The 24,506-nt window shown below is 42.2% G+C and overlaps 1 protein-coding gene across 1 annotated transcript in view; it reads right to left on the reverse strand.

Annotated features, from left to right (window-relative positions):
- The window catches only part of MET (MET proto-oncogene, receptor tyrosine kinase), a 90,474-nt gene extending 68,872 nt beyond the window's left edge, over positions 1-21,602 (reverse strand). Inside the window, exons 1-2 of the mRNA XM_066183051.1 lie at positions 21,521-21,602; positions 699-1,913 (exon numbers count right to left, since the gene is read on the reverse strand). Of these exons, the coding sequence (XP_066039148.1) occupies positions 699-1,898 (1,200 nt within the window). The 5' untranslated portion in view covers positions 1,899-1,913; positions 21,521-21,602. The remainder of the gene's footprint in view (positions 1-698; positions 1,914-21,520) is intronic.
- Positions 21,603-24,506: the final 2,904 nt, after the last annotated feature.

Genomic DNA, 24,506 nt, shown 5'->3' on the forward strand with positions numbered 1-24,506 from the left:
GTACCTGTTCGAAGTACCTGATTCCCAGATTCTGTATTTCTTTTACAAGATCTGACACTGGCCAGAAGGGAAAAGGAAAATTTCTGTGCTTCCTCTGCTCACAGTATTTCACATGGTTGGAGTGCAGCAGCCCCTGAAGTCATGATGTACAGAAATGCAACCTTCCCACGCGAGACCACCTGAACCCTCATTCAGATATGGATTTCACTGACATTTCTTTCACGCAGAAAACTGATGTCAGTCGGACTGTTTCTGTACCAAGCATGAGTAACCACATTACAATTTGGCTCTTCATGGTATCTTCCAAACCACTCATTCATTTGTTTTCTGAGAAGGGCAGTGATTCAGCATTAACATACTTTCAAGTATGAGATTTTTTCAGGGACTCTTCAGTGCACATGAATATGAATGTTTATGAACACTTTTTTTAAATATTAAAAGAAATAACCGCCTAAATGTTCCATTTATCTGCATCATAGTTCCTCAAGCAAAAAACTACATTTTTTAGCCCCATAAAGACCTCAGCAATTTTTTTACTCAATTTATAGGAAAAAATCCTATTAGAGACAATCAACAGCAATCTGCAATGATCAAGGACTTATATTTTGTAAGTGAAACTGAAGGGATGGATACCTGGCAATGGAATAGGCAAAGAGAGAACCAAAGTCCCAAAATGTAACAAATCAATTACCACTTACCCTGTTCAAGCAGTATTTGCTCTCTTTCCCATAAAAGTGTTGGAGACATTTCATGTTTTGCTTGCCAACAATCTTGTTGAAGAACTCGTTGATGGTTCGCACAGAGACGGCGCAGACAGCGGATCGGTTGGTTGGTTCAGAAGAGTCTGGTTTGCTTTGTGCAAAAACACCATAGAGGATATCATCGTTGAGCCCAAGGCCCATTTCGTGTGCTAGAGCTGCACCAGGCTTGCTTACGTAGGCAGCTTGCAAAATGTTGAATACCTCCTTTCGGATGGACCTCTTTCTTCGCTTTTCAGTGAAAATGCACTCAAGAGGCATCTCCATGTAGGAACGCATCTCTGAGTCTAAAGTGCAGAAGCGGATAATTCTAGTGTGAAAAGACTGAGAGTCAAGAGTTTCTCTCTGTACAGTCAAAAAATAGACAAAGTGATCATTTTCAAAGGCATGGACATACCTAATGGGATACGAGTCACGGAACTGAGGGAGGATATCTATATAAGATTGATCTGTGAGAAACTCAAAACCGTCCTGTGTTTCTTTTAATCTTCTAACTGATATTGAATGCAGCACATGGGGAGGTTGAAATGTAGATGTCACAGTATTTCCAACAAAGAAGTTGACAAACCTGTCCTTTTCAGTCACCAAAACTTTGGTTCCTAAAGTGCTAACAACACAGTCAGGACAGTTATCTGCTTCTCCATCCAGCTGGGGTGAGTACATGCAGTGCACCTCGCTTTCAATGTCAGCAGGGTTGTCAGGGTGAATGATGTGACGGTGGCAGATGCCTCCGGACACACTACCACAGCTAATGAGCTGATCATCATAATAAGTTTCTAAAAGCAGTGCCATGTTGACATTATCCTTCCATACACTGTTAGATAAATTTGCTTTATCTCGGCAGTCTTCACATGGTGCACAGTCGGGGTTCTCCAAAACAGGCCCAGTCTTGTACACAGAAATGTTCTGGAGAGTTTCATTTAGTACGTAAATCTTATTGACTGCTCCAATATAAACATGACGCTTGTATAAAACCACGTTCTGAATTGGTGTGTCTGCAATGAAGTTAGGAAGATGGTATTTTACGCCAAGATTCATCTCTGATTTTTTAGCTGCTTCTTTGCATTGTCCATGGCTCCTCTGCAGCAAGGCAAACAGGAATATGATAAACCCAGAAGGATATGCAGTAAAAGGCTTCATTGTCAGAGATCTAATCTGTCAAAATATATTTAATGGAAAAACTGGTTATATTTCATACACTAAACCGTCAGTTTATCAGACAACAGAAATCCGTTTCTAGGCCGCATGCAGTAGCTGAACTATTTCAGTTTAAGAAGAATTGCAATCTTGCTTAGTGTCATAATAGTTGGGCTAGAAATGGCTATAATCCCTGATCTTTGCAGGTACCCATTTCACTGCCTTTAGAACAATTTACAGAAGGATTTTCTTATGATGAATTTCTCAAGACACCTCAGCATGTTGTAGAGCACCAAAAGAGAGGGGACGACTTCCACAACAGCATTAAACCAGCTGACTGATATGGTTTAGAACAGGATGCTGTACACATAGCTGAAAGCAAAACTGCCCAGGACACTTTGGACACAATGGCACACAAAGCAGTTGGAGCACCTCAAAGTATGGATATATGATATTTGTCAAGTTCTCAAGGGGCCGATTGGGTTCCCAGAACAACCGATCAAAAGTAAGAAATAGAAAAGACATGAAATAATGTGAAGATTTGAGCTGGAGTGGACTTATACTCTGTTGATATTTTTGATTGACCAAGGTAGAGATACCTCACCAGACCAAAGGAAGAAACCCCTCTCTGTCTCTCTCTCCCCTCCAGCTCCCCAAATCACTGTCTTTCCTAAAGGCCTAGTTTGGAAAAAAGAATGTCTTTTTTCAGTCAGCCCTACTTCTTGGAATAGTCATTCTCCCCAGTGTTGACAAGGCTTTGTAATATATTATTAGAATATTTTATGCATCATGTGGTGCTTGGCATGTGCAAGCTTTATTTTAGGCCCTGTACCACATCAGTAAGTCACTCTGGTGAGCCTTACAATATACAGGCGTATCGCTGTACTGTAAACAAAGGGCTATCAAGTGACCTACAGCCATTAACTGATGAAATCAAACCACCTAGGACTTCTCCCTTTTTTTTTTTACATCTCCACACAGTTGTTTAATGTGGCTTGAAAAACCAAAGGCAGATGACTTGTGTGATATTTCACCCCCTTGAAAGATCAATGAAATGAACTGTGGTTATGAGCGTTTCAGTGCAGTATCCTCATTATGCCCCGTCACAGCAGATATTTTCTGTCAACATCATGACACAGTTGCTAAGCCAAATTTAGCTTCTTCATGGAGAAAACAATTATGCATTCTAACAGCAATATGATCACATACTTCGGGAAAATCCCTCTAGTTTGACTATAGTTAGGCAACTGTTGCTAATCAAGAAATGCTTGTGACCACTGAGAGAATTTAAAATAGATGACCTAGAAAATTACAAATTGAATAACAGGACCAACTTTTTTTTCATTAAGACTTTATGCAAAATGAAAATATGACTATAGACCAGAGCTGCTTCAGCTGTGTATAAATCTAGTGTTTTCACTAGATTGGTTAAAACAATCCATCAATAATTTTTGTGGTGCTTTATTTTAGCATCCACTGAATTCCTTTTGTGGTTTACCTCTTTAATTACACAAAATAATAGGTTTTGGAAACTAATTGTTCTTCCTCCCTGTTATCTGATAAGAATCACGATATAGGGATAAAGATCAGAAACACAGGCTATTTGCAAGTATTAGCTGGTAAAAACAAGTCACACTTCTAGTATTGAGACAAAGATCTTCCTTCAAATCAGTAACAATTTTCTGATATTAATTAGTAATAACAGAATCCTGGAAACAAATCTATCTGGGATTTGAATTTGAAAGAAAAAGAAAAAACAGCAAGGATATTGCTATAATTAGAAAATAGTCCCAGTACACAAACTGCTGACCTCCACATTGCATAGGGCAGGAAACTATCTTCCCATCCTCTAACATCTTGTTATCATGAAATTTTTACTGCTCTGTGCTGGGATGAAACCAAGAGCTTTCAAAGTTTGTGTAAAACACCCAGAAGTCACACATGATCCAAGAACAATCGTGTTCACATCCTGCCTGGCCAGTGCCAAGTGAAGGTCCCAGCACTGGGAGAAGTAGGAGCCTGATTTGACTGTCTGCCTCTTTTCAACCAGCACTTCCACCCAAGAAACTGCTGAAACAGATGCATTCCTGCAGATTCACTTCTGACAAGTCAACATGTTCTAACAAATATGAGATTAAGCAGAAAATTCCAAAAGTGCTCTATTTCTGACACCAGGCAGAGGTAGGTATACTGTTTACTGTAATAAGTTTAAACCCACCTAACAGAGGTGGCCCTGCAGTGGAGAGAGGAAGCAATAGGTGGGACAAGAGTTGCATGAGGATGAGGCTGATTAACCACCAACACAAGAAAAAAGGATGGAAGGAAGGTCACTTGACAGGCATCTTATTTGTTGCAGTATACTCTGTGCTATGTTCTCGTAATGTTCCCAAATAGATTCCCACCAATATGTTCTTCAGTCTTCAGTTTACAATCCTCCCTATTCTTCCAGTGTCTGAAAAAGTGGATCCCCAGTTATCCAACAACCAGTACCAGTGTGCACTGCAGGGATATTTAGATCCATAAATACTATCTGACATATTCCTTCACTCCAACCATATTTTGGGATGTGAGGCCAGTATCCTCAGATAATCTACTCTGCCTACACTCAGTAAAACACCACTGATTTCAATCTATGCTCTTGGAGACCAAAAACTCCACCTTTGACTTCTAAAGCGAGTGAGGCTGGAATGGAAAATTTAACAGCAAGAACAGTAAGAACAAAGGTGGGATTCAGTCTGATGTAAAGGATGCCAGGAATAATACGTACTTTATTTTACCACTACAGGGAGGAAAATATGAGCAATAAATGAAAAGCAAGTAATCTTTTCTCTTCTATTTGAGTTGCATTATAGTGCTTTCCTTTGTATACTTTCGAGATGTTTCAAGCATCCTCCTGGACAGAAATCTGCTGATTCCAACCTATGGGAAGCTCCAGCTCAGATTCATGGGCAACTTTCTAGAGAAGATGATTCTCCACAGTCCACATCCCCAGCATACTGTGAATCTTCTCTCAAGGTGCCTGATATCAGAAGGAACATGCCCTATGGTGAGACATTTATAGCTTAGGGAGAACATGGGAATCATGTGAAGGGTACTATGTACTTCACAGTCCTCACATCACATAAACTCTGCTGCTTGTTACTCAGAGTCTCATGACATTTGGTGCCTCTTTTCATCTGCATCTGACCCAGGTTCTTTCTCTATTCCAACACTGCAACCTCCAGCACAGAGATGCTCTTCTGTAACCTCCAGACCAGGTCACTGCAAATACACTTCACCTGATTATATCCTGAAGAAGCAGAGAAATTTTGGTGAATAAAAATTCAGTTTTTCCTCTCTTCAAAGGTCCAACAGCTCTCCTTAGCAAACACGCAAACGTAATTTTTTGAACTTAAAAAGCTTTGGTGAATTAGAACCAAAATACTTGTGCTATAGATACAGGTCAAAGAACTAGCCGCTGTTTACTAGTTGCAGAAGGAAAACAAGAAAACCTTTTGTTTCTCTACTTGGTTAGAATGATAGATGCTGTTCAATCTTTTGTGACCTTCCTGTGGCACATGTGTGTCCTTCATGTGTCTACAGATGACTTGTAAGCTTTGGCCTGCAATAACTATCAGTGAGCAGTAGCTGTGCATGGATTATTCCTTTTGTAAGAGATATTTTCAAAGGCAGTGTCATGATGTGCTCATTTTTCCATCCCTCATCAGATAGTGGCCAGTAAAACTGATGAGAAAACAGATTTTGGTTAACCATTGGAAATGGTTGGTAATGATGTGTCATATTAGTGTGATTGGCAACCTCAAGTGCTATGGCTGGTGCTTTGAGTGTTCTTGTACCATTAACAGTTTTCCTATGGCAATCTTCTTCCTACAAGTTTTATTCCCTCTAATTATGACTTGGGTGATAATTTGTAAATATTGAACATCATGTTTCTCCTTCGCACTGTTTGCGACTGTACTGACAAGTCAGGCCTGGCCTTATTGTGGAATAATGTTCAAGCTGGCATATGCAAGGAAGCCAGAAAACACAGCCATGCCTGTTTTCCTTTCCCTCATTTAAGAAACCTGGGTCCCACTTAGCTCTAATCACAAGCACTCCATGGATCTGCACAAGCTCAGACAACATGCTGACATGAAAGCATTTTGTAGGTTGGTTGGTGCATCTCATTCTCCTTGCTTTATTACAGAAAAGGAAATGACAGGGTCCTCTATGCCACAGAAAGCGTGTTTGTACAAGAACATATTTAGTCCTCAGATGGGTCATTTCAGGTTAGGTAACAGCAGAGCCACGTTAATTCATGTTTCAAGAACTCTACTGTTAGCAAATGGTAGCCTTTCTCCCTCTTTAAGGTTGATAATATGGTTTTATACTTTTTCCAGTGGGATAGTACATCTTGTTACTTTGGTCTCTGACAGAGCTGAGGTGGCAAATTTACATAGAATAACCCCAGTGACTACTCCTCCTGAGACTTCAGTTTGCTTCGCTATTTTGGACTAAAATCTGTGCCAGTGCAGGACCTGATTCCCTGTGGTTCAGAGGCTGTGCCATGGAGAGAGCATCGTCATTCAAGAGGACAGGGTAAATGAGAGGGGGTGATGATAACAGCTCCATCCATGCAACTTTAATCAGTTGTTGCAAATCTCTGACAGCACTGGCATCAGCTTCAACAGATTAAGCTCACAATGGATGTGCCTTCATCAGACTTTTCAATTAACCAATTGCATCTGTACACAATCTGTTGATTATGTTAAACACTTAGTGAGGGTAACTCACTTTCCAAGTTCAGAGGTAAAAGAAGTTTTTAAATCTGAACTTAGTTAACTTAAGACAACAGAGAGAACAAGGAAATTGAGTAATTCAGCAGCAAACATACAAATTATCCCTGAGTTGAATTCAAATGACTAATCTGAGTTAAAAATTATATTCCCTTGTCTTCAGCACTATTTCAGCTCTAGGTTAGGTCACTCATCCTGACTAGGGTGGCAACATAATTTTTCCTGCAGCATGGTATGCATTCTAGCACAATGCAGTTTTCCAGTGTCCAGAGTCAAAGAACGTATTAGCAGTGATTTAGGTCATAAAATTATTCATAGCAGAGTTGGGAGGTTTCTCTGCTATTCCAAAAGGTGTGTGTGCATGTAGATGGCTGATGGGGAAGAACTGTTGGGCAGGGCACAGCCTAGACAATTGCTGGAGGATCTACCATTAACTAAATCCGCTACATACACAGTCCAGTCATGTGTGTCAGAAGAAATTGCTTTCATTAGCAGGTTCAACTGATCTGTAAGCCTTTCCTTACAATATTCAAACACATAAAAAGAGAATTAAAATTATCCCTGTGTAAAACACACTCTTTAATATACATAGTCCATTACTGGGTCCAATATACCATTATAATTCACAGCAGCTATCAAAAGAAGCATTTCTGTTGTCTAGCACATTTATTTTTAACAGGCTTTAAACCACAAGAACACTAATCTAGTCTTTGCAGTGGAGAAAATGCTATTCTTACACTCATTTGGCTTTTTTTTTTTTTTGGGAGGTGTCCTGCAGTGCAGTAGAGCATTTTATTTGACACTTGCTTTAGAACTTAACATCCTAAAGCCAACTCATGTCATGGGTCTTTAGCACAACTGGATTTATTTAATCATTTTTTGTTGTGGTGGGCTACAATGACACTACTGGTTCTTTTGTAATGAACCTCAGCAAACACTCACTGATATATTACAAATGAGTGGAACAGATCAAGACCTATATATTGCTCAAAAAGATTAATTTAATAGATGGAATACAGCATTTCTTCCAATTGAGAGAAATTTCTCATGTGAGGAAGTAGTACTCATTTTAATGGCTGAGGAATCAATTCCACAAAGAACATGGACTAGAAGTTCAAAATATACATAGAATAACAGAAACCCATGGAGGAAATACCCCAAATAAGGTAGGAACCTTGACTGTTTCTTCATGCTTATATTTGCAGATGGATTTGGATCTCTAAATAGGACAGTTTTCCACATCTGGATGAAAACGATGGAAGGATTTTTAAAAAAAAACAATTGCATTGTTTAGCAATAGTAGGAAAATAGAAAGCAAACTTTGATCAACACAATTGTTCCATCCTGTTCATTTGAAATGCTAGTCAGCCTTTGTGGAACTTCAGTAAGAAACTAACTGTGGTGTTATTGAGGCTCTTTACCACTGCAACTGAAGCAAAATAAACCCACTTCTAGCTTAGACTTAAGCTTGGTATCTGCAGCAAATAATTCAGCCTGATGACTGACACATGAACATCTTAGTCCAAAGGTTCAGTACAAGTAGAAAAAGAGCTATGCGTGTGTGAGTGGAGTAACAGCCTATGCTTGACATGGTACATGTCATGACTAATAACACAAGGCAGTGTTGGTCTTCTGGTTCAGGATAGTGCATATGGAGATATTTGGGAGCCACTTCAAATTTTTCATCTGTGAAAAGACTAATTTGTCTCTTATCTATTTTCACCATATATGCAAAGCAAAGGCCTTTATCAACTTCTAGTGAGTTGCGATAAATGCAGACATGCTCTGGTGGACTGAGGAAATCACACAAGCTTGGGTAAAGGTCCAAGTCTTTGTTTCTGGTGTGATAAAAACACCTTATAGTACGAGAAAGCAACTTACTTGCATTTCTGAGTTGATCCTGTTGATCAACTTTTCTGCATGAGTCTGAGCATTTTGTGGTTGTCTGTACTGAATGGGGACAGTGTAATTTCCTTGGAATGCAGTTCCTCCTTTTGTAAAGAGCCAAGCTGGCAAACCTGGCTGCAAGTACAGTTTTAGCTCAATTCCCTCAACTAGTTTCAGCACTTAGATTTGCTACTTTATGTTTTATGGTTGTAACATCTATCTACCTGAATTCTTATATTGAAATGCAGAGCATATTTTGGAAGCCTTTCTTCTCTTGTACAGCTAACAGCCTTCCATACTGTGATAATTAAAGGAACGGCATGGGTCATAAAAATGAAAAAGATTAAAAGGCAGATAGTCATGAGTAACCAAGACAGCATACAGATTTGATCTAAATGTTCTAACAGCAATTACGAATGATCTTTATGCAGGACATTTCCTGCAGTTTAATTGTCATTTGCTGCTAATGGTTCTTAGGAGTCCCTGAGATAATAACTCTTCACAGCCAAACATTAATCTCTTAAAAAAAATAAAAAATAAAAAAGTTCTATATGTCAATAGATACAGATGGTAAAGCATATTGTATGATACATGACCACTCTACCAAAATAGTGATGATAAGGTATATTTTATTAGATTGGTACCAATGGATTCTACAATCCCACCAAATTACCAAGTTTCCTTTTAATGTCAAATTAAATATAATATTATCAGCAACTAAAACCCAAGAAGTCCCTGAATTCTTCCAAGGCATGGTACAAATATCTAGGATACTAAGCAAAAGAAATTGTGCTGGCTCCATTCTTTCCTCTGAAAGAGCTGGCAGGACGGTGTCAGGCAGTGGCTTTCTGCTTGGCAGGCCCACATAAAGCATGCCACTGTGTACCATGACTTCACCTTTCTTAGTTAATACGTCTTCAAGAGCCACAAGGCAAATTAGCAACAAAACTTGGGGTCAAGGATTTCCAAAAGGTTGCTGACGCCTTGCTTGATACACAGCTTGTCAAGCTGAGATGTCATGGTCAAACAGTGCAGGGTCCCAGCAAGATCAGCACATCTGTACAAGTGAGCTGGGGATTTGGAGAACTGGCCCAAAGGATGGAATGACACCCTCAGTTCTCCTTTACTCAGCCTGCTGGTGGTAGCTTACCCAGGGAAAGGAAAAACCAAGAAGAAGCTCTGCTTGTGGACCTGTGTCAGCACTGTACAGAGGACTTTTAAGTTGCCTCCAAGTCATCTCCTTGCACCTAGGAACTTCTGTGGGGCTGCTGAATTAGTCTGGCCTGGCACAGTCCACTGGGCTGATACTGCATGTATACTTAGTGCTGGAAAGCAGACTGCAGTCCTTCCATGCTCAAGCTGGCTCCACAACCTACAACCATGATTGTGTAATGCTGTGTTTGAGATAATCAGCCCCGCCAAACATAAACCACCTCTATGCAAAGAGGTGGTTTGTGTTCGGTGGTCTTTGCCCCATGTGAAAATGTGGTGCAAACACTCAAAACAGCTACAAACAAAACTGAATTGGCTGTGTTTGTAAATTTTCTAGTGAAAGCAATGGGGTTTTTATTTATTCCTCAGCTTCATATATTATCTGATACCAAAGTTAATAACCTGATGGTCTATTTAGCTTCATAGCGGCTTTTTGATAATCAAACAGGAACAATGTCAAGGACAGTGATCATTTCCCATCTGTGTTTGGTTAGGAGGTTATGACCTTTTCTTTTTAATGCTGACCTCCCTTTTGTCACTGTAAGTTTATGTTATTGCAGTGCACTTTAACTGATGCCCTACTTTCACTCAGTTTAGAACCGGAGTTAATGACGACTCATTGGCATGACTGCTGCCTTGCTGTGACCCTGTGATTCATGATCCCCTTCCAAGGACTTTACGGTATTGGCGTTCATAAATCCCGAAATGGCCTGGGACCAGCCTATCTGACATCCTGGCTTTCACCAGAGGCAACAGTGTCACAGCTGCAATCAGGAGAGTGGTTGATCTGTAGCAGCCTCAGCTTCCTTTTTTTTTGGCAGATGTCCCTCAGCAAGGGTCCGTCAGCCAGTTTTTATTTTGAAATATTGTGTTGACCTTCAGAAGATGCTGAAAAGCTCAATAGTTTGAAGAAGGAGTTCAGGGATGGCTGAGCAGTCTGAGTTTTTTCATGCTAATAGGATCTTTTAATGTCTGTTTGTTTCTGAAAGGATTTTTCAGCTGGTTCATTTACTTTCTTTCAGCCTTTCCTCTCCTGTCATTTGGAGAGACCTGGGAAGCTTAAATGTGCAACTGTTGTTCTTCAGAGGTTCTCATTTATACTCGGCCCAGAAGGAGGTTTTGGACTTGTTCAGACCCTGGAATGCTTCCTTTGGAAATCTGGAGCCAGATTCAAGGAGTCTCTGAGATAAGCAAAGAGGTTGTTTCCAAACATCAGAGGGTATTTACCTTTCTCATAGGGGTGAAATGAGGATAATGAATCCATTCTTACAAAACACATCCAAAACACAAAAGCCTTAGTGCGGGTGTTTACTACAGGCACAGCACAGAAAGGCTGAGCTTTAGGATGTCGCCTGCCATAAAGGGGCTGATTTAAAACCACGGTCCTCATCCCTGCATGAACACGCTGGCCAAAGGTCTAAATCTGGGACCAGGGCTTGGCTCTGCTGCTTTTGCCCCCTGACCTCGTCTGCAGCCCCTGCCTGCACTCTCCTGCCCTTTTGCCATGAGATCCAGCAATCCAACACCCTATGCCCATTCCTCACTCTCCTCCTCCTCTTCCTGTCCTGGTGGGAAGATGCAGACAGCAGAATGTGAGTCCTCCTAGGCAAAGCTGTCCTGATGCTTTGGAGCCAAGCCAGCTGGGAGGAAGAGAAGGGATGGCGTGTGGTGCTGGAGGCTGCCTGTCAGCAGCAGGACCCGTGCCCGGCTCCATCCTGTCTGGGCACTGCAAAGGAGCTTGGCTGGGAGCTGTAACCCAGCCAGGACTGAGAGCCTCCTACTGCTCTGTCTTCTCTTCCAGAACTCCAGCTCAGGTGAGATCCAGGGAATATTCATCACAAAGTGCAGACACTGGTTAATCCAAGCACCTGAGAGCTTTGTGGCCAGTAAGTGTTAGCTTTTTAGATCCCTTTGTTGGACTTGTGCCCTGAACTCACTCTAAGCCCCATTTCAGATGCCAAAGCAGCCTCTCTGGATCTTCCCCATAATATTAAGCTTGGTCTGTTTATCCAAAAGGAAAATAAAATGGCAGTGGTAAAATTAGAAATTGGTCAGTGAATGTATGTTTTAAATTTAGGACTTTATAGTGAAACAATTGCTCCTGAACATGTTTTACTAAAGAGCTGATATTTAATTCAGTACTTTGGGCACTGAACAAAGTTCACTGTCATTTAGAAGGAACATTTTTTTTACATTTCTGCTCCTACTAAAAATATTCAAATTATATTGTATTACTTATTAGCACCATGTATGTTGTGTTCAGACAAAAAATATGGACTACTTGTGATTAATAACTACTCAAGCATTTTAAATGTGAGCAAGATACAGATGTTTGGAGTGAGGATGGACAGATCTCAACTCTTACACACCTGGCTTTCACACGAAAGCCTGGTTTTGGACCTAAGCTAGGTCAGGATAAGCTACATTCCTTCACTGTGAAGCCATCATCTTTTCCAAGACTTGAGTCCACAGTCTCTATGCAAACATTACTCTCATTGATTCCTGTGATAGTTGAGCTGACTAAGGACTAGAGAACAGGGTGCTTATAACAGGCTGAAAGACAGAAGATCTGTGGCAATGACAGAATCTCAATACTACCTCATTTAAAATGAGCAATAGATGATAAAGGGTAAATACTGAGATACAGAAGACCTAACAGGAATGATAGGTGCAGAAGAGTAAATCTTTAAAATCTTATATATTGTTAATGAAGATAATAATTTCTCTTTACAGAAAGGCTGAATTAACCAATGCTGCATTTATAAGTAACTAGCTAATGGACACAGACATTATCTTTCCATAAGTCTTTGAAATCCCTATAAACGATGAGTAGTCAAATATTTGACTGATGGGCTTTTACCCCGTTAAAGAGCATGTGATGGTGGTCTCAGTAAATAACATAACTTTAGATTTCCCTCTTGCAGCCGGAGAAGGGGTACTTTCTATTTTTAAGCCACCTCTTATTGCTCCTTGCTGCTTCCTGAAAGGCTTTTTGTACTTTGAAAACAATTCACTGGTTGTTACCTTACTTTTGTGCCCTGCAGGGGATTTTGGGTGCACATTCTCGGCTCAGATAAGCAGAGACCTCTCCCACTGCAGTCAGGAGAACTTTTAAGCCATTCCTGCTCACCTGCAGACAGAGGTTGGCCCAGCTTGTGTTCCACTTACAAGAAAATTGTGGCATTATTTGCATAAAGGAAGTTCTTTCAAAGCATGTATTATGAAAACTTCTTAGTTTGAAAACAAACAAACAAAAACACAACTCAGCCATCTTCAGGAAGCAGCAAAGTTGTCTCTGAGCTCTAGCCCAGATGATTTTATCATGGCAGCTTACACCTGAAGAAGAACAAATACATACTTATTTTTGTAAGTGTGTTTTCAGAAGGAAGGAAAGAAAACTCCACAGAATTGGAAAACAGGCCTTCTAACTGCAAGTGACCACATGAGGTGTTTTCTCTTTTTATAGCTCTGCATGAAAATCATGACCTTCAGTTTTGCAATTAGAAGGTCATTAATGATTTTTGTGATTTCATGTACACTTGTGCTGACTTTACTTACCTTCTGGCTGGCTCTCACCTCTCTCAACTTCTATTAGCATGTTCTGCATCCAGAACACCTCCTCTCATATAGCCTTCTATAGTCAACCAGGAAAAAAAAAGGTGACTGTTGTTGGTTAGGTCTTTTTGAATATAACCAGGAGAAGGAGAGAATCATCCCTTTCTCACAAATGAACATGCCTTGCAATCCCTCTCTTACGTATTCATAAGGTCAGGATAAAAAGGACAAAAATCAAATGGAATCTGATTGAAATAGTAAGTGAATTCTATGAGATTTAATGGAAGATAAAATGTAATGAGATTTTAACATGCACTTCTGAAGCACAAACAGTTTGAATATTAAATTTCTTAGGATAATTCCGAAACTTATAGCAAGGTTCCCACGCTAGATTCAATTGGATTTTCCCATTGTGGAAATTTTTGGTGGAGAGGTGACAAGATCTTGAAAACGTCACAGGAGAGGACATTCCCAGAAAAGGGGCTACTTAATCCGCTGAGAAGGAAAAAGGACACAGCAAAATATTGCCACCATGTCATGCACTCTGGTAATTTGTTTGTAAGGCCAGTATTTGTAATACCAGGAAAAAAAGACATTTGGGAATTCCAGATTCTGACTACAACAGGCTTAATAAACCCTAAATACTAGGAAACGAAGAAATCAAAGTAAAGCATAAAGACACAGTGCAGATCTGGGTCCTCTCTTTTCAACTCTTGCATAGTTTCCACTGAAGGTGATAGAATTTACCCTGAGTTTAACTAAAGGCACCTACATCCTGGCTGGGGAAACACTCCCCTTTACTATTTGGAAGTGCTGCAATGATAAAACAGTGATAAAACTCACTATCACGCAACACTTCATCCTTGAGCACGTAAAGGAAGGCAAAAGCAAAGTGTTCAATGTTTTCGTTTATCTAAGTTTTCCTTTCCTTCATCAGAAGAGTTAAACAACAGTTAAGATAGTTTTCAATCTGCGGCAAGCTAAGTTGCATCTTCAAACATGAGCAACATTTCCCACTCATCTAAATGGATGGCAAATACATTTTTTAGGGTGAAATTTGGATTATTTTCTCTGATGCAGAAGTGCTTTATCACAGAGGGAGCTCCACACTGGCTCACTGCTTACTGGAGCCCATTACTGTTTGCATTCTACCTACTCTTTAAAAGATTATTAATATTGCAATTGTATTTTTTTTTTAACTTCAGCTTTAGACATTTGTAAGAATGATATCATATACTGAGTATTAACAAGAAACATTTTCCTTCAGTAAAAATATTGGCCTCTAATCCAAAGAGCAAAAGCAATAAACCTAAAGAGTTTAAGGAAAGGTTTTACAGGACAGTAATACATAACATGTAAAATTAATACCCCCTCTCTAGAAGCAGACAGGAAAACTGAATATAACTAAAGTAATTCATTTAACATTTTCAATTACATCAGGAGAGGATAATTAATCAACTTTTAACATTAATTCAACTACTAACACCTTTCATTGTCTTCAGTAAAACTGCCTTGCTCTCTTTTATCCTGCTTTCTCAGACCTAACAGAATCTGAAAAATTTGGATGAGAAGACACATGAAAGTATATCTAATAATACGATATAATAACACCCATAACCTATATCAGGATATATAACAGCAACAGATAAAAGAATATGAAATTCCCATAACAGAAATCCTAATACAATTTTGAATGTAGAACAGTCTCAAAGATAGAGAGTAATCCAAAACAGAGTTACCCCAGTATGTATCTAAGACAAATGAAGCTTGTGGAGTTATTTCAGTTTGCTCTTTTCTAGTCATGCTTTGGGACAATCCACAGATTTGAGACTTTTCTCAGGGCGTACTTGGAATGCTGGGCTTACTTGGAAACTTTCTACTTTTATCCTCACAGGATCATCCACGACGCGAGTGTGCAGAGGGGGGAGAAGCAAACCCCAGCATCTTAATAAATACCTCTGATGGTCCTAAAATTCTGGTGATTTAGTTTGGGTCAACCAATCCAAAATGCACTCTTATTTATGATACTGCTGAAGACCAAACAATAAAAAGTCATGTACATCTCTAGGCATTCACATAGCACAACAGACCTGTATCAAGAAAATCTCACTAGCTACATTAGTTTCAAAACAAAGTAAAAGAAAGGTGAGGTTCAGCATCCAGCTCAAACAAACTGAAAAATAAACAAAGAAACAAACAAAACATTAGTTAGGAAACATTAAATAAGTAAGTTTGGAATTCTAACTGTAGATGACAATTATTTTCATCTAACTCATTAAACATGCTCCAAAAGGATTTGTTTCCACAAAATTTAGATGAAAATATATAGTTTCTGCAGGACTTAACAATTTGTACAACTATTAACGAGAAAAAAATTACGTCAAAAAAGATACAGCAACCTTCTATAAAGTCAAAGAAGAGGAAATCCATTTTTCAAATATGGTGCAGACACACACAAAAGCAGAGCTAAATCCAGTGTCCATGAAGAGTCAGTGGCAAAGCTCCCAGGGACAACCACGAGGCCACAGTCTTGCTCAGGGCTCTTACCAGAAAAGTAGCAGAACTACAAAAACAGGTTAAAAAGCCAGTTTCCTAAGACCCACATGTGTTGTTGTAGGCCTGAGTGCTTGCAGAGGGTGATAAAGGGGCTGGAATTCAGCTGAGGACATGTTCTGCCAGTTGTGGGCAGGGGTAGCAGCCAGCAAAGCCGGGGCTGGGTGTGGATGTCCCACCCCAGGGCCATGTGGTGCTCAGCCCTAACAAACGCTCAGTGTAATCAGTCCATTAGTCCAGGTTTCTCCCAGTCCCGGACAGTTGTTTAAAATGAGCATTATTTGAAGCAAACCAGAAACCTTAACACTGTATTTCATAAATAACTAACTTTACTGCCTAAACTCACGGTGGTCCATCCAGCCTTGTTACTATTGTAGGCAAAATGCCTTTCTGAGTCTCATCACCTCTTTCCTCTGAAGGAGGCTCAGCTGTGGCAGGTAGGAGGCAAGGGCACGCCACAAGGTCTCAAATCTACCCACCCCAGATACCAAGAGGCAAGAGTATTATATATGGTATATTTTTTGCCCATATCTAAACAGCTGAAAACCCTTCAGGTATTAAATGCCATCCTCTTGCAGTAGGGCTACCACCTGGAGGCCACCTGCTGGCCTGCTCTTTAAAGAGAAGCAGAAAGTCTTACATGACTCTTCAGCCACAACCAAAGCCATGATTCTAGCCATTTTATAAAATAAATAATACATTTGGCAAATTTCATATCCTTATGCTGAAAGAAATTATGGCTGAAGCAGAAACTTACTGTGTGGTAAGTAAACAACTTACATTGTATAAAATTGTCAATAAAAAATAATTACTTATTGCTTAAATCTAGCTGTCTTTATAAGTGTGTCTCCTCAATTAACTGACTCTGCTTAGTAGTGTAACTGAGAGGCCCCTGTGCTTCATCATCAACTCCAAAGCCATGCTATTTTGAAAATAAAAGACCTGTATCCTGTCCAAAAAATAAACTCTGGAGGTGACTTGCCATGTTGCCATTTTGGATTACAAAAAAATACTCAGCCAACACACAGGGGAAGGCTTAATTCCAGCAAACACACACACAAACAGGAAACCTCTCTCCAGTCAGAAGGTATTTTTCCTTCATACAATGGGGTTCAAAGATGTGTCATCATATAGTTTAAAACAATTACTAAGGAACCTTACCATTTCCAATAGCTTAGGAATAGAGTTGACTTCCACAGTTGAAAGCCTGTCAGAACTTGCATGGGAAGCACACAAACACTAACAAATATATGCTGGCTTAGGCCAGTGCAGAATTTTTAATCAATAAGCATGTCAAGCTGGGGGACAGGGAGGGGAGGGAATCAATTTTCAGAAGGCAAATGGTAACAACTGTAGATTTAATCAAATTGCAGATGCAATTCCTTACTATTCTCAATATTTTTGAAAGAAAGTAACTCCATGGCAAAGAATGAATTTCAGTAAATGTCACATATTTAGGTTTATAGCTGAACTTTTAAATTTATCAAGCTAGGTCACTGATCCTTCACAGAAATGATAACTATGCATGTCAAAAAGATTCTGATACTGTTTGGGTGGATAAACATCAAAATGAAGGAACTGCAGTAAAGGAAAACAACTTACATTAAAAATTCTTATTTCTTTATGAATATAGGAAAAAAAAGATATGCCAGTGTGACTCTTCAACATGAGGCTAAAGCTGCAACGTACACAGCAGAGTGGATAGCTATCAAATACCATGGTGATGACCATGGTGTGAACACTTGAGCAAAATGAAAATCTTCTGAAAGCATTTGGCAATTTTCCTTCCACATCCATTTGCAACCGAATTTATCATGAATTCAAACAAGAACCTTTTGCTGCCTTTCACACAAAAGGACAATTCCATGTTCATTTTCTTGGAACAAGCAGAAGAAACTATCAGAGCTGTAGGATGAAAAAAAAAAAGGCATTTTGTTTAAGAATTTTGAGCTTATTAAACTCCTCGGCATTGCAGAAACTCTTCTGTTATTGACAACTGCTTGAAAAATTAAATGTTCTGGAGCACTTGTGTCCCTGGAGACTGGTGTGCTGGGAGGAGAGGTTTCAGACCATTCACTGCTTCTGTTGCACCACATGCACCCTTGTGCCTGGCTTATGTACACAGCCTCTCCTTAAAATACAAACATTATAAAATTCTTAAAATTTGAGGGCTACAAGACGCTCACATTATTTATTTCCACTTCTATTTTCCAGTCTCATATTTGGTATACTCAATTGTAACTAATTTAATGAAAGTCCATCTGAGTCAAGGGGACTCAGTCACCATCCAGCCACATCAAGTAACTGAAAAAGATCACAGCGTGACTAAAAAGTCCCAGAACAGATCAAAACCCATGGCAATCTACTTGGGAACACTGTTTGCTTCAAAGGAGTTATAGCCTGGACTAATGTGGTCTGATAACTTTACCTCTCTTTTCTTTTTCTAATGTTTAAAATTGGAGGGAAAAAAAAAAAAAAAAGCTTTATCTTCTTGTACAACATCATAGTTTTCCTCAAGGCAAATAGCTTGGCAATTTGCTAGATTTGTTAATGCTAGAGGAAACAAGTTAGCACACATACCATGTGTTTGAATGCCTTTGGAAATTAGATTGAAACACTGATTTGATTTCCTAAAAGGTACCTTAAACAAGGCAAGGTTAGAGATTTGGAGAGTAATGAGAATTTGTGTGACTTCAAACAGCTCTACATAAAACAGACCTGATATTCTGGGGGGAAAAAGGTCACCTAATTATTCGTTTCCTGAAGGCCCTGTCTATACTACATTTCCCCTGGGTAAGGAAACTGATTTAAAAATGGCTTCTGCTAACATGTTTGCATCAGTCGCTACGTATGAGACAGATTTTTAAAGCCACTGCTGAGAAAAACACAACATTTTTATAAGAGAACAATAGAAACCTCCTCCTCTTGGCTGTAGCAAAAAGATGCCCTCCTCAGAGTCCTGCATGGCGCTGTGGCCCTGCCTCCTTGGTGATGGCATACTGCTGGGGGCAATGTGGCATGACCAGCAGTGGTGCATTGCACAGGTTTAATTACCAAATACAACCTTTGCAGAGAAAGCAAATCACCAACTGTGGCCATAGCAGGCAAGATGCACAGGTTGATGGCTCATCTGAGGGTTACAGCCTAATGAAACATGAAGTTGTGCCACAGGCTCAAAGGACAGACAGCAAGGTAGCAACAGGAAGGTAGAAAGCCTGGACATAGGGGTTTCACAGGAACATACCACAAAAGTAGTGCTGCCACCCAAAATCTTAGGAAGGTGTGTTTGAAGTTTCACATACTGCATGCGCTCCTTCTGCTTTAGACCAAACAGATCCTTGTAACCCATCGCTGAATTTCGTGTTTCTGTAGTTTTAGAGAATGCTGTTCAGCTACCCTATCCCTCTTCTTGTTCAAGAAATGATGTATAGTGCTAAGGGAGCCCAAGCAGGATTTCCCTTACGCTAGATATTTCACAAACACAGATGGAGATGCAGGACCTCTCCTTGCTTTCTGCCTGAAGCAAATAAAGTTTAGACACCTCTCCATCACAAAGCAATCGTGGCACAAAGCAGATCACCCAGTGCTCTGTGACTCCCAGTGCTGCAGCTCAGGCTCTCTGGCTACCCCAGCACAGCATGCTGCCGGCATCAGGTTCCCTTTGTGGCTGCAAAGGCAAGACTGCTGCTCTAGCACTGCAGCCAGCTGTGCCAGCTAGTCTCTGGAGTTCTGGAAGACAGATTTGGGAGGAAGCAGGCTTTGAATTTCTCATCTGAGTTGAAAAATACAGAGTAGGCATTTGGAGACCATAGAAGAATAAGAGTAGGTGGGTTGCCCCCTTTGATTGCATTGGACAAACAAAAAGAGGTTACAGGTCATCAGCTAAGGTACCAGAAAACCACAAATGCAGGAAATTCAGGATGGGAAAGGCAGTCCTGGGAAGACAGTCCTGGGAACACTTGCTACTTTGTTTTGCATCCATGAGCTTTTCATTGAACCTCTGCTGAATTTTGGCTTTCTGGCGGCCTTGCCCTGACTCAGTGAGCTCCCATCCATCTATGACTGCACTGTCATCTACACTTGAGCAAATAGCACGTCTGCGAACCCCTCTCCAGCCACAACATGTGCACTTCAGCTTACCAATAAAGAGCTGCTATGCAGTGGTTAACCTCTGAAAACAAGAAGGGAAAAAAAAGGGGGGGGGAGGAAAAAAGGAAAAAAAGAAAAAAAAAAAGGTGAAAAAATAGAAAACTCTTATAGTATAATAAAGACAATTCATACCCTCCCCACCAAAAAGGCACAGAAGTTGACGCTCTCTTCTGTAAATAGCAAGATGAATGTTTTACAAAATATCCCGGTTTCCAAATGATTCAGTTTGTATTAGAAGACAGAAAGAGAATCATACAGTGCTGAAGAAAGATTAGGACACAAAGAACAAGCGATACAGTCATTCTCCAAGTTACTTTGTTTTCAACATGCAGCTCCTGCCAAAGGCTAGCTTTTTGCTCTTGCAGTGTATGATCCGTAAACATTTAACCAGCTCTCTGAGAAACATGTGAGACACTTTATCTTGCCTGATTACGAATCCAAACCTCTCAGATCTAAAATAAAACGACAACAAAAAGGAGACATCGTCCCCTTTTTGCAGCTGGACAATGAAAAAAGCACCTGTGGGATGAAGGCAAATAAACTACCACACAGGGCACAGGTTCTTCGGGAAAAGCATGCACCGCAGCTTGAATAAACCTCCCACAGGTTACAAACGCACAGTTTGTTAAACAACAGTGGTATTTGATTATTAATCCCTATTGGTGTAGGTGCAAAATTTCCAATTTCTAAGGAATGCATTCAGTATTTATAAAGCCCAAGACCACATAATTTAATGCTGACATGGAAACAGTAGTGGAATGCCATTATAGGAGCTCTTTGCGATTTGTTTACCGTTCGAAGCAAATTCTGCTTTAAAAAATGAAACCCTCCCCCCCCCCCCCCCCCGGTCAAAAAAAAATCCACCAAAAAATTTCAAAACAAGCAAACAAACAAAAAACCACCAATAAAAAAACCCATACCGCAAGGAAAACTGTGAACGCCGCGCAACCATAAAGTACACATCCCCAACTTGGGGAATCCCGCGGGCTCACCCTGCGCCGCACGGAAGGCGGTCGGACTGGCCACCACAAACGCGGAGTCCACCACAAACGCGGAGTCCACCACGGTCTCCGAGTTGGAACTTCCAGGCTGCACTGCCGGACACTGCCCCGCGGCGCGCTCCTGCCGCGCCCGCAGAGCGGGAAGGGGCGGGAGGGGCAGCGGCTCAGGCTGCGGCCAAGGGGCCGCTGCCGGCAGCATCCCGGGAAGCGCTGCCCGCCCTGCCCTACCCCGCCCGCGGCGTGGCGGGCGCAGCCGGGTCCCAGCGCCCTGCGGAGCCGGCGGGGGCAGGGGCGAGCCGGCAGTCCCGCACCGCCATCACCTGCCCCGCGGCGCCCGGCCCGCCCCGGGAGAGCAGCGGCGGCGGCCGCGGGCGATGCCGCGCTCCCGCGAAGTTCCCGGGCGGGGCACGGCGCAGCACCGTGCCGCTGCCCGTCCTCCTCCGCTCCCGGCTCATCTCGCTCCCCGCGTCCCCCCGCGGGTGCCGGTCCTTACCGGAGCGGAGCGGGCTGCGCGCCGGCCCCACCGCCGGAGGGGCGAGCGCTGCACCCCGGCGGGCCGGGCTGGCTCCGCGGTCCTGGCCCGGCAGCCGGCCCAGCCCGGGCGGGCGGGGCGCAGCCCGACGCACCTCCGCGGCCCCGCGCCGCTCTGCCGCTCCCCTCCGCCCCGCGGGCTCGGGCTCCCCCCAGCCCCGGCCCCGCGCTGCTGTCCCTACCTGGGGGCGGCAGGGGCTGCGCGCCCTGGCGGGCAGGGGCGTCCCTCCCTCCCGCACGGCACCTGGGCTGCGGGGCGGCTCTCCGCGCCCTTCCCTCAGGCGCCTCCGCCGCGCTGGTGGCGGCTCCCAGCGGTAAATCAGCCGGTCCCCGCGCTCCCTCCGCCCCTCCGGCGCGGTCCTGACCTGCCTGTGACTCACCACATCGCAGGAGCCCGGGTGTGCGGTGGGGGAAAGGGGGGGGGGGGGCTCCTTCTCTCGCTCCCCCTCCCCTCCTTTCTTCCCCTCGTCCCTTCCGGCCAGGTGCCCCCAACCCCCGGAGCAGGAGGGATGGCTGTCACTCCCCACATGGGGAAAGCCAGGAGGGGACCCTTCGTAGATCTTATCTTTGCACCTCGGCGTTTTGAGGCCAAGTGAGTACCAGTAGTGTGCAGGCACAGCCTCCCTCCTCATTCCCAACAGCTGAGCACCCACCATCAGGTGTCAGTGCCTAACTGATGCTAAAGCCTAACCCTGAGAGGTCAAGATATGGTCATCCCTAGGCTTGTCCCGAGATCCCCCCCACAGGCTGTGTAGTAGTGGACAAATTTAGCTCATATTGCACTATCATGGTGTCAGTGCTGACTGTGCTTTAAATGTCTATCCACATGTAATTCAAGTAAATGACCTCCGTTTATATAGACTGTCAAGTAGCTCTCTCCCCTCATATGTGCTTCCTACAGGGTACTAAACTGCACAGGTTGGGGTTTCTCCTTCACAAGGTTTGCAAAGCAGATGATGACCTCATCTTTCAGAGGTGCTGAGAAACTGAGTCACTGAGCAATACTGCCTGTGCAATGTACACTCATGGAGTTGCTGAGAGACTGCAAGTCTCAATGCTGGGGCATGCAGCAAAGGATCCATCTTTTTTTCTGGTAACAAGTTTCAGCAGCAACTGATTTAAACCAGATTTTAAGTGAAAGGCTCCATATTCCAATAGAAGTTACTGGAGACATCTATTTTCCCTTTGCCTGCTTCCTTTTTTGGCCCCAAGTCTGCTCCCCTTAATCATACCATTTAAACCAATGAATGCTTTTCATGAGTGAAGTACAAGGAACTGTAAGAAACACTGCCCAGTTTCATGATTTACCATGGGAAAAATGTCAGACCTTACATCAAAACATTTTGTAAGGAAAATTCAATATTGTGTGTATTTGTTTTAGGCCTTGGATGTCACCATGATGTGTACAAAGCTGTACATCAGAACAAAATGTTTAAAAAAAACCAGTTAGCCAGCCTTCTGCTAGTCTTCAGCACTTTCACAATTTATCTGTCTCCTCTTTCCTATGGACTTGCCAGCACCAGTGGTAAAGACATCAAACCTAACTATAGGTTGATTCCGTGGAAACACAGATGTGTGATTGAGGGCTTTCCCCTTGAGAAGAAGTTGTAACTGTAATGAGGTGTCCCCTTAGTCTCCTCTTTTCCAAGCTGAACAGACCAACTGACCTCAGCCACTCCTCACACGGCTTCCCCTCATGAGGCCCTTCAACATCTTCATTGCCCTCCTTTGGATGCTCTCTAGCAGTTTTATATTTTCGTTACACTGGGGCACCCAAAATTGCCTCACTTGAGGTGAGGCTGCCCCAGTGCAGAGCAGAGCAGGACAATCCCCTGCCTTGCCCAGCTGTGATGCTGTGCCTGATGCCCCCCAGGACATACTTGGCCCTCCTGGCTGCCAGGGCACTGCTGACTCGAATTCAGTTTGCCATCAACCAAGACCCCCAGATCCCTTTCTTCAGCACTGGTCTCCAACTTCTTGTTCTCCAGTCTGTCCATACATCCAATGTTGTCCTATCCCAGGTGCAGAATTCAGCACTTGTCTCTGTTGAACTTCATGACTGATGTGATCTCATTTCTTTGAAGTCTCTGGAAATCTGTCAATTTACTTCAATAACCTTTATTTCAATTTATACTCAGCAATAGTTCGAAAAGGAAGACACAGTGCCAGCCACACCCAGGGAAAAGCATGGCTGCAATTGGACTGTACTGCTTGCTGGACATCAGTTAGTGATCAGTCAGTCATTGTGCACCTGTACAGCCACATCAGACTTGGAAGAATCTGCCTTAAAGGTTTTGAAAGAAAGTGATGATGAAAAAGATTTAAATCCGGAGTACATCCTAAGGACAGCCCCTCATGTTATCTGTTCTTAGTCTGCTCCTGAGTTCGCTGTGCACCTGCCTGGGCTGGACAGCCAGCGCCTAGGCTGTTATCAGTGGGAGAGCCTGTGCTATTCTAAAGCTAACAAATGGATTGTCACACACATAAAAAGGAGAAACAGATGTTTCCTTTCCATTTTGACCATGCTGATGCCATGTTATTTTAGGTTAGTTTTATGAGACAGTGACACTGCACTGAGGCTTTGATAATTGTCCAATACTCCTTTCATCATGCTTGCAATGATATGTTTGCACCATAAACAGCTTCTCAGAGGCTTGAAACACCTTTAAGAAGCAGTTATGGGTGAAAAAGAAACTATGAGCTTCTTATTCACCACCCTGGTTTCTTTATAGGTTTTCCTAACTTCTCTCTCCTGAGTCCAAAAGGAGCTGATCCTCTTCAGTCTGGCATAAGATGGTGTGACACATTTTAGAAAGCTGACGGCACTGGAAAAAACAATTCAAAAGGGTGAAGGAGAGTGTTTGAGGGTGATCTGTTCAGTAAGAGAACTGGAACGCACCGGGGAGTGTATTGGCACATGCTTTCCAGCCCTGACGTGTTTTGAGATA

This window comes from Chamaea fasciata, unplaced genomic scaffold, assembly GCF_029207755.1.
Source record: "Chamaea fasciata isolate MVZ Bird 193981 ecotype frontalis unplaced genomic scaffold, bChaFas1.0.hap1 SCAF_5, whole genome shotgun sequence".
Lineage (NCBI taxonomy): Eukaryota > Metazoa > Chordata > Aves > Passeriformes > Sylviidae > Chamaea > Chamaea fasciata.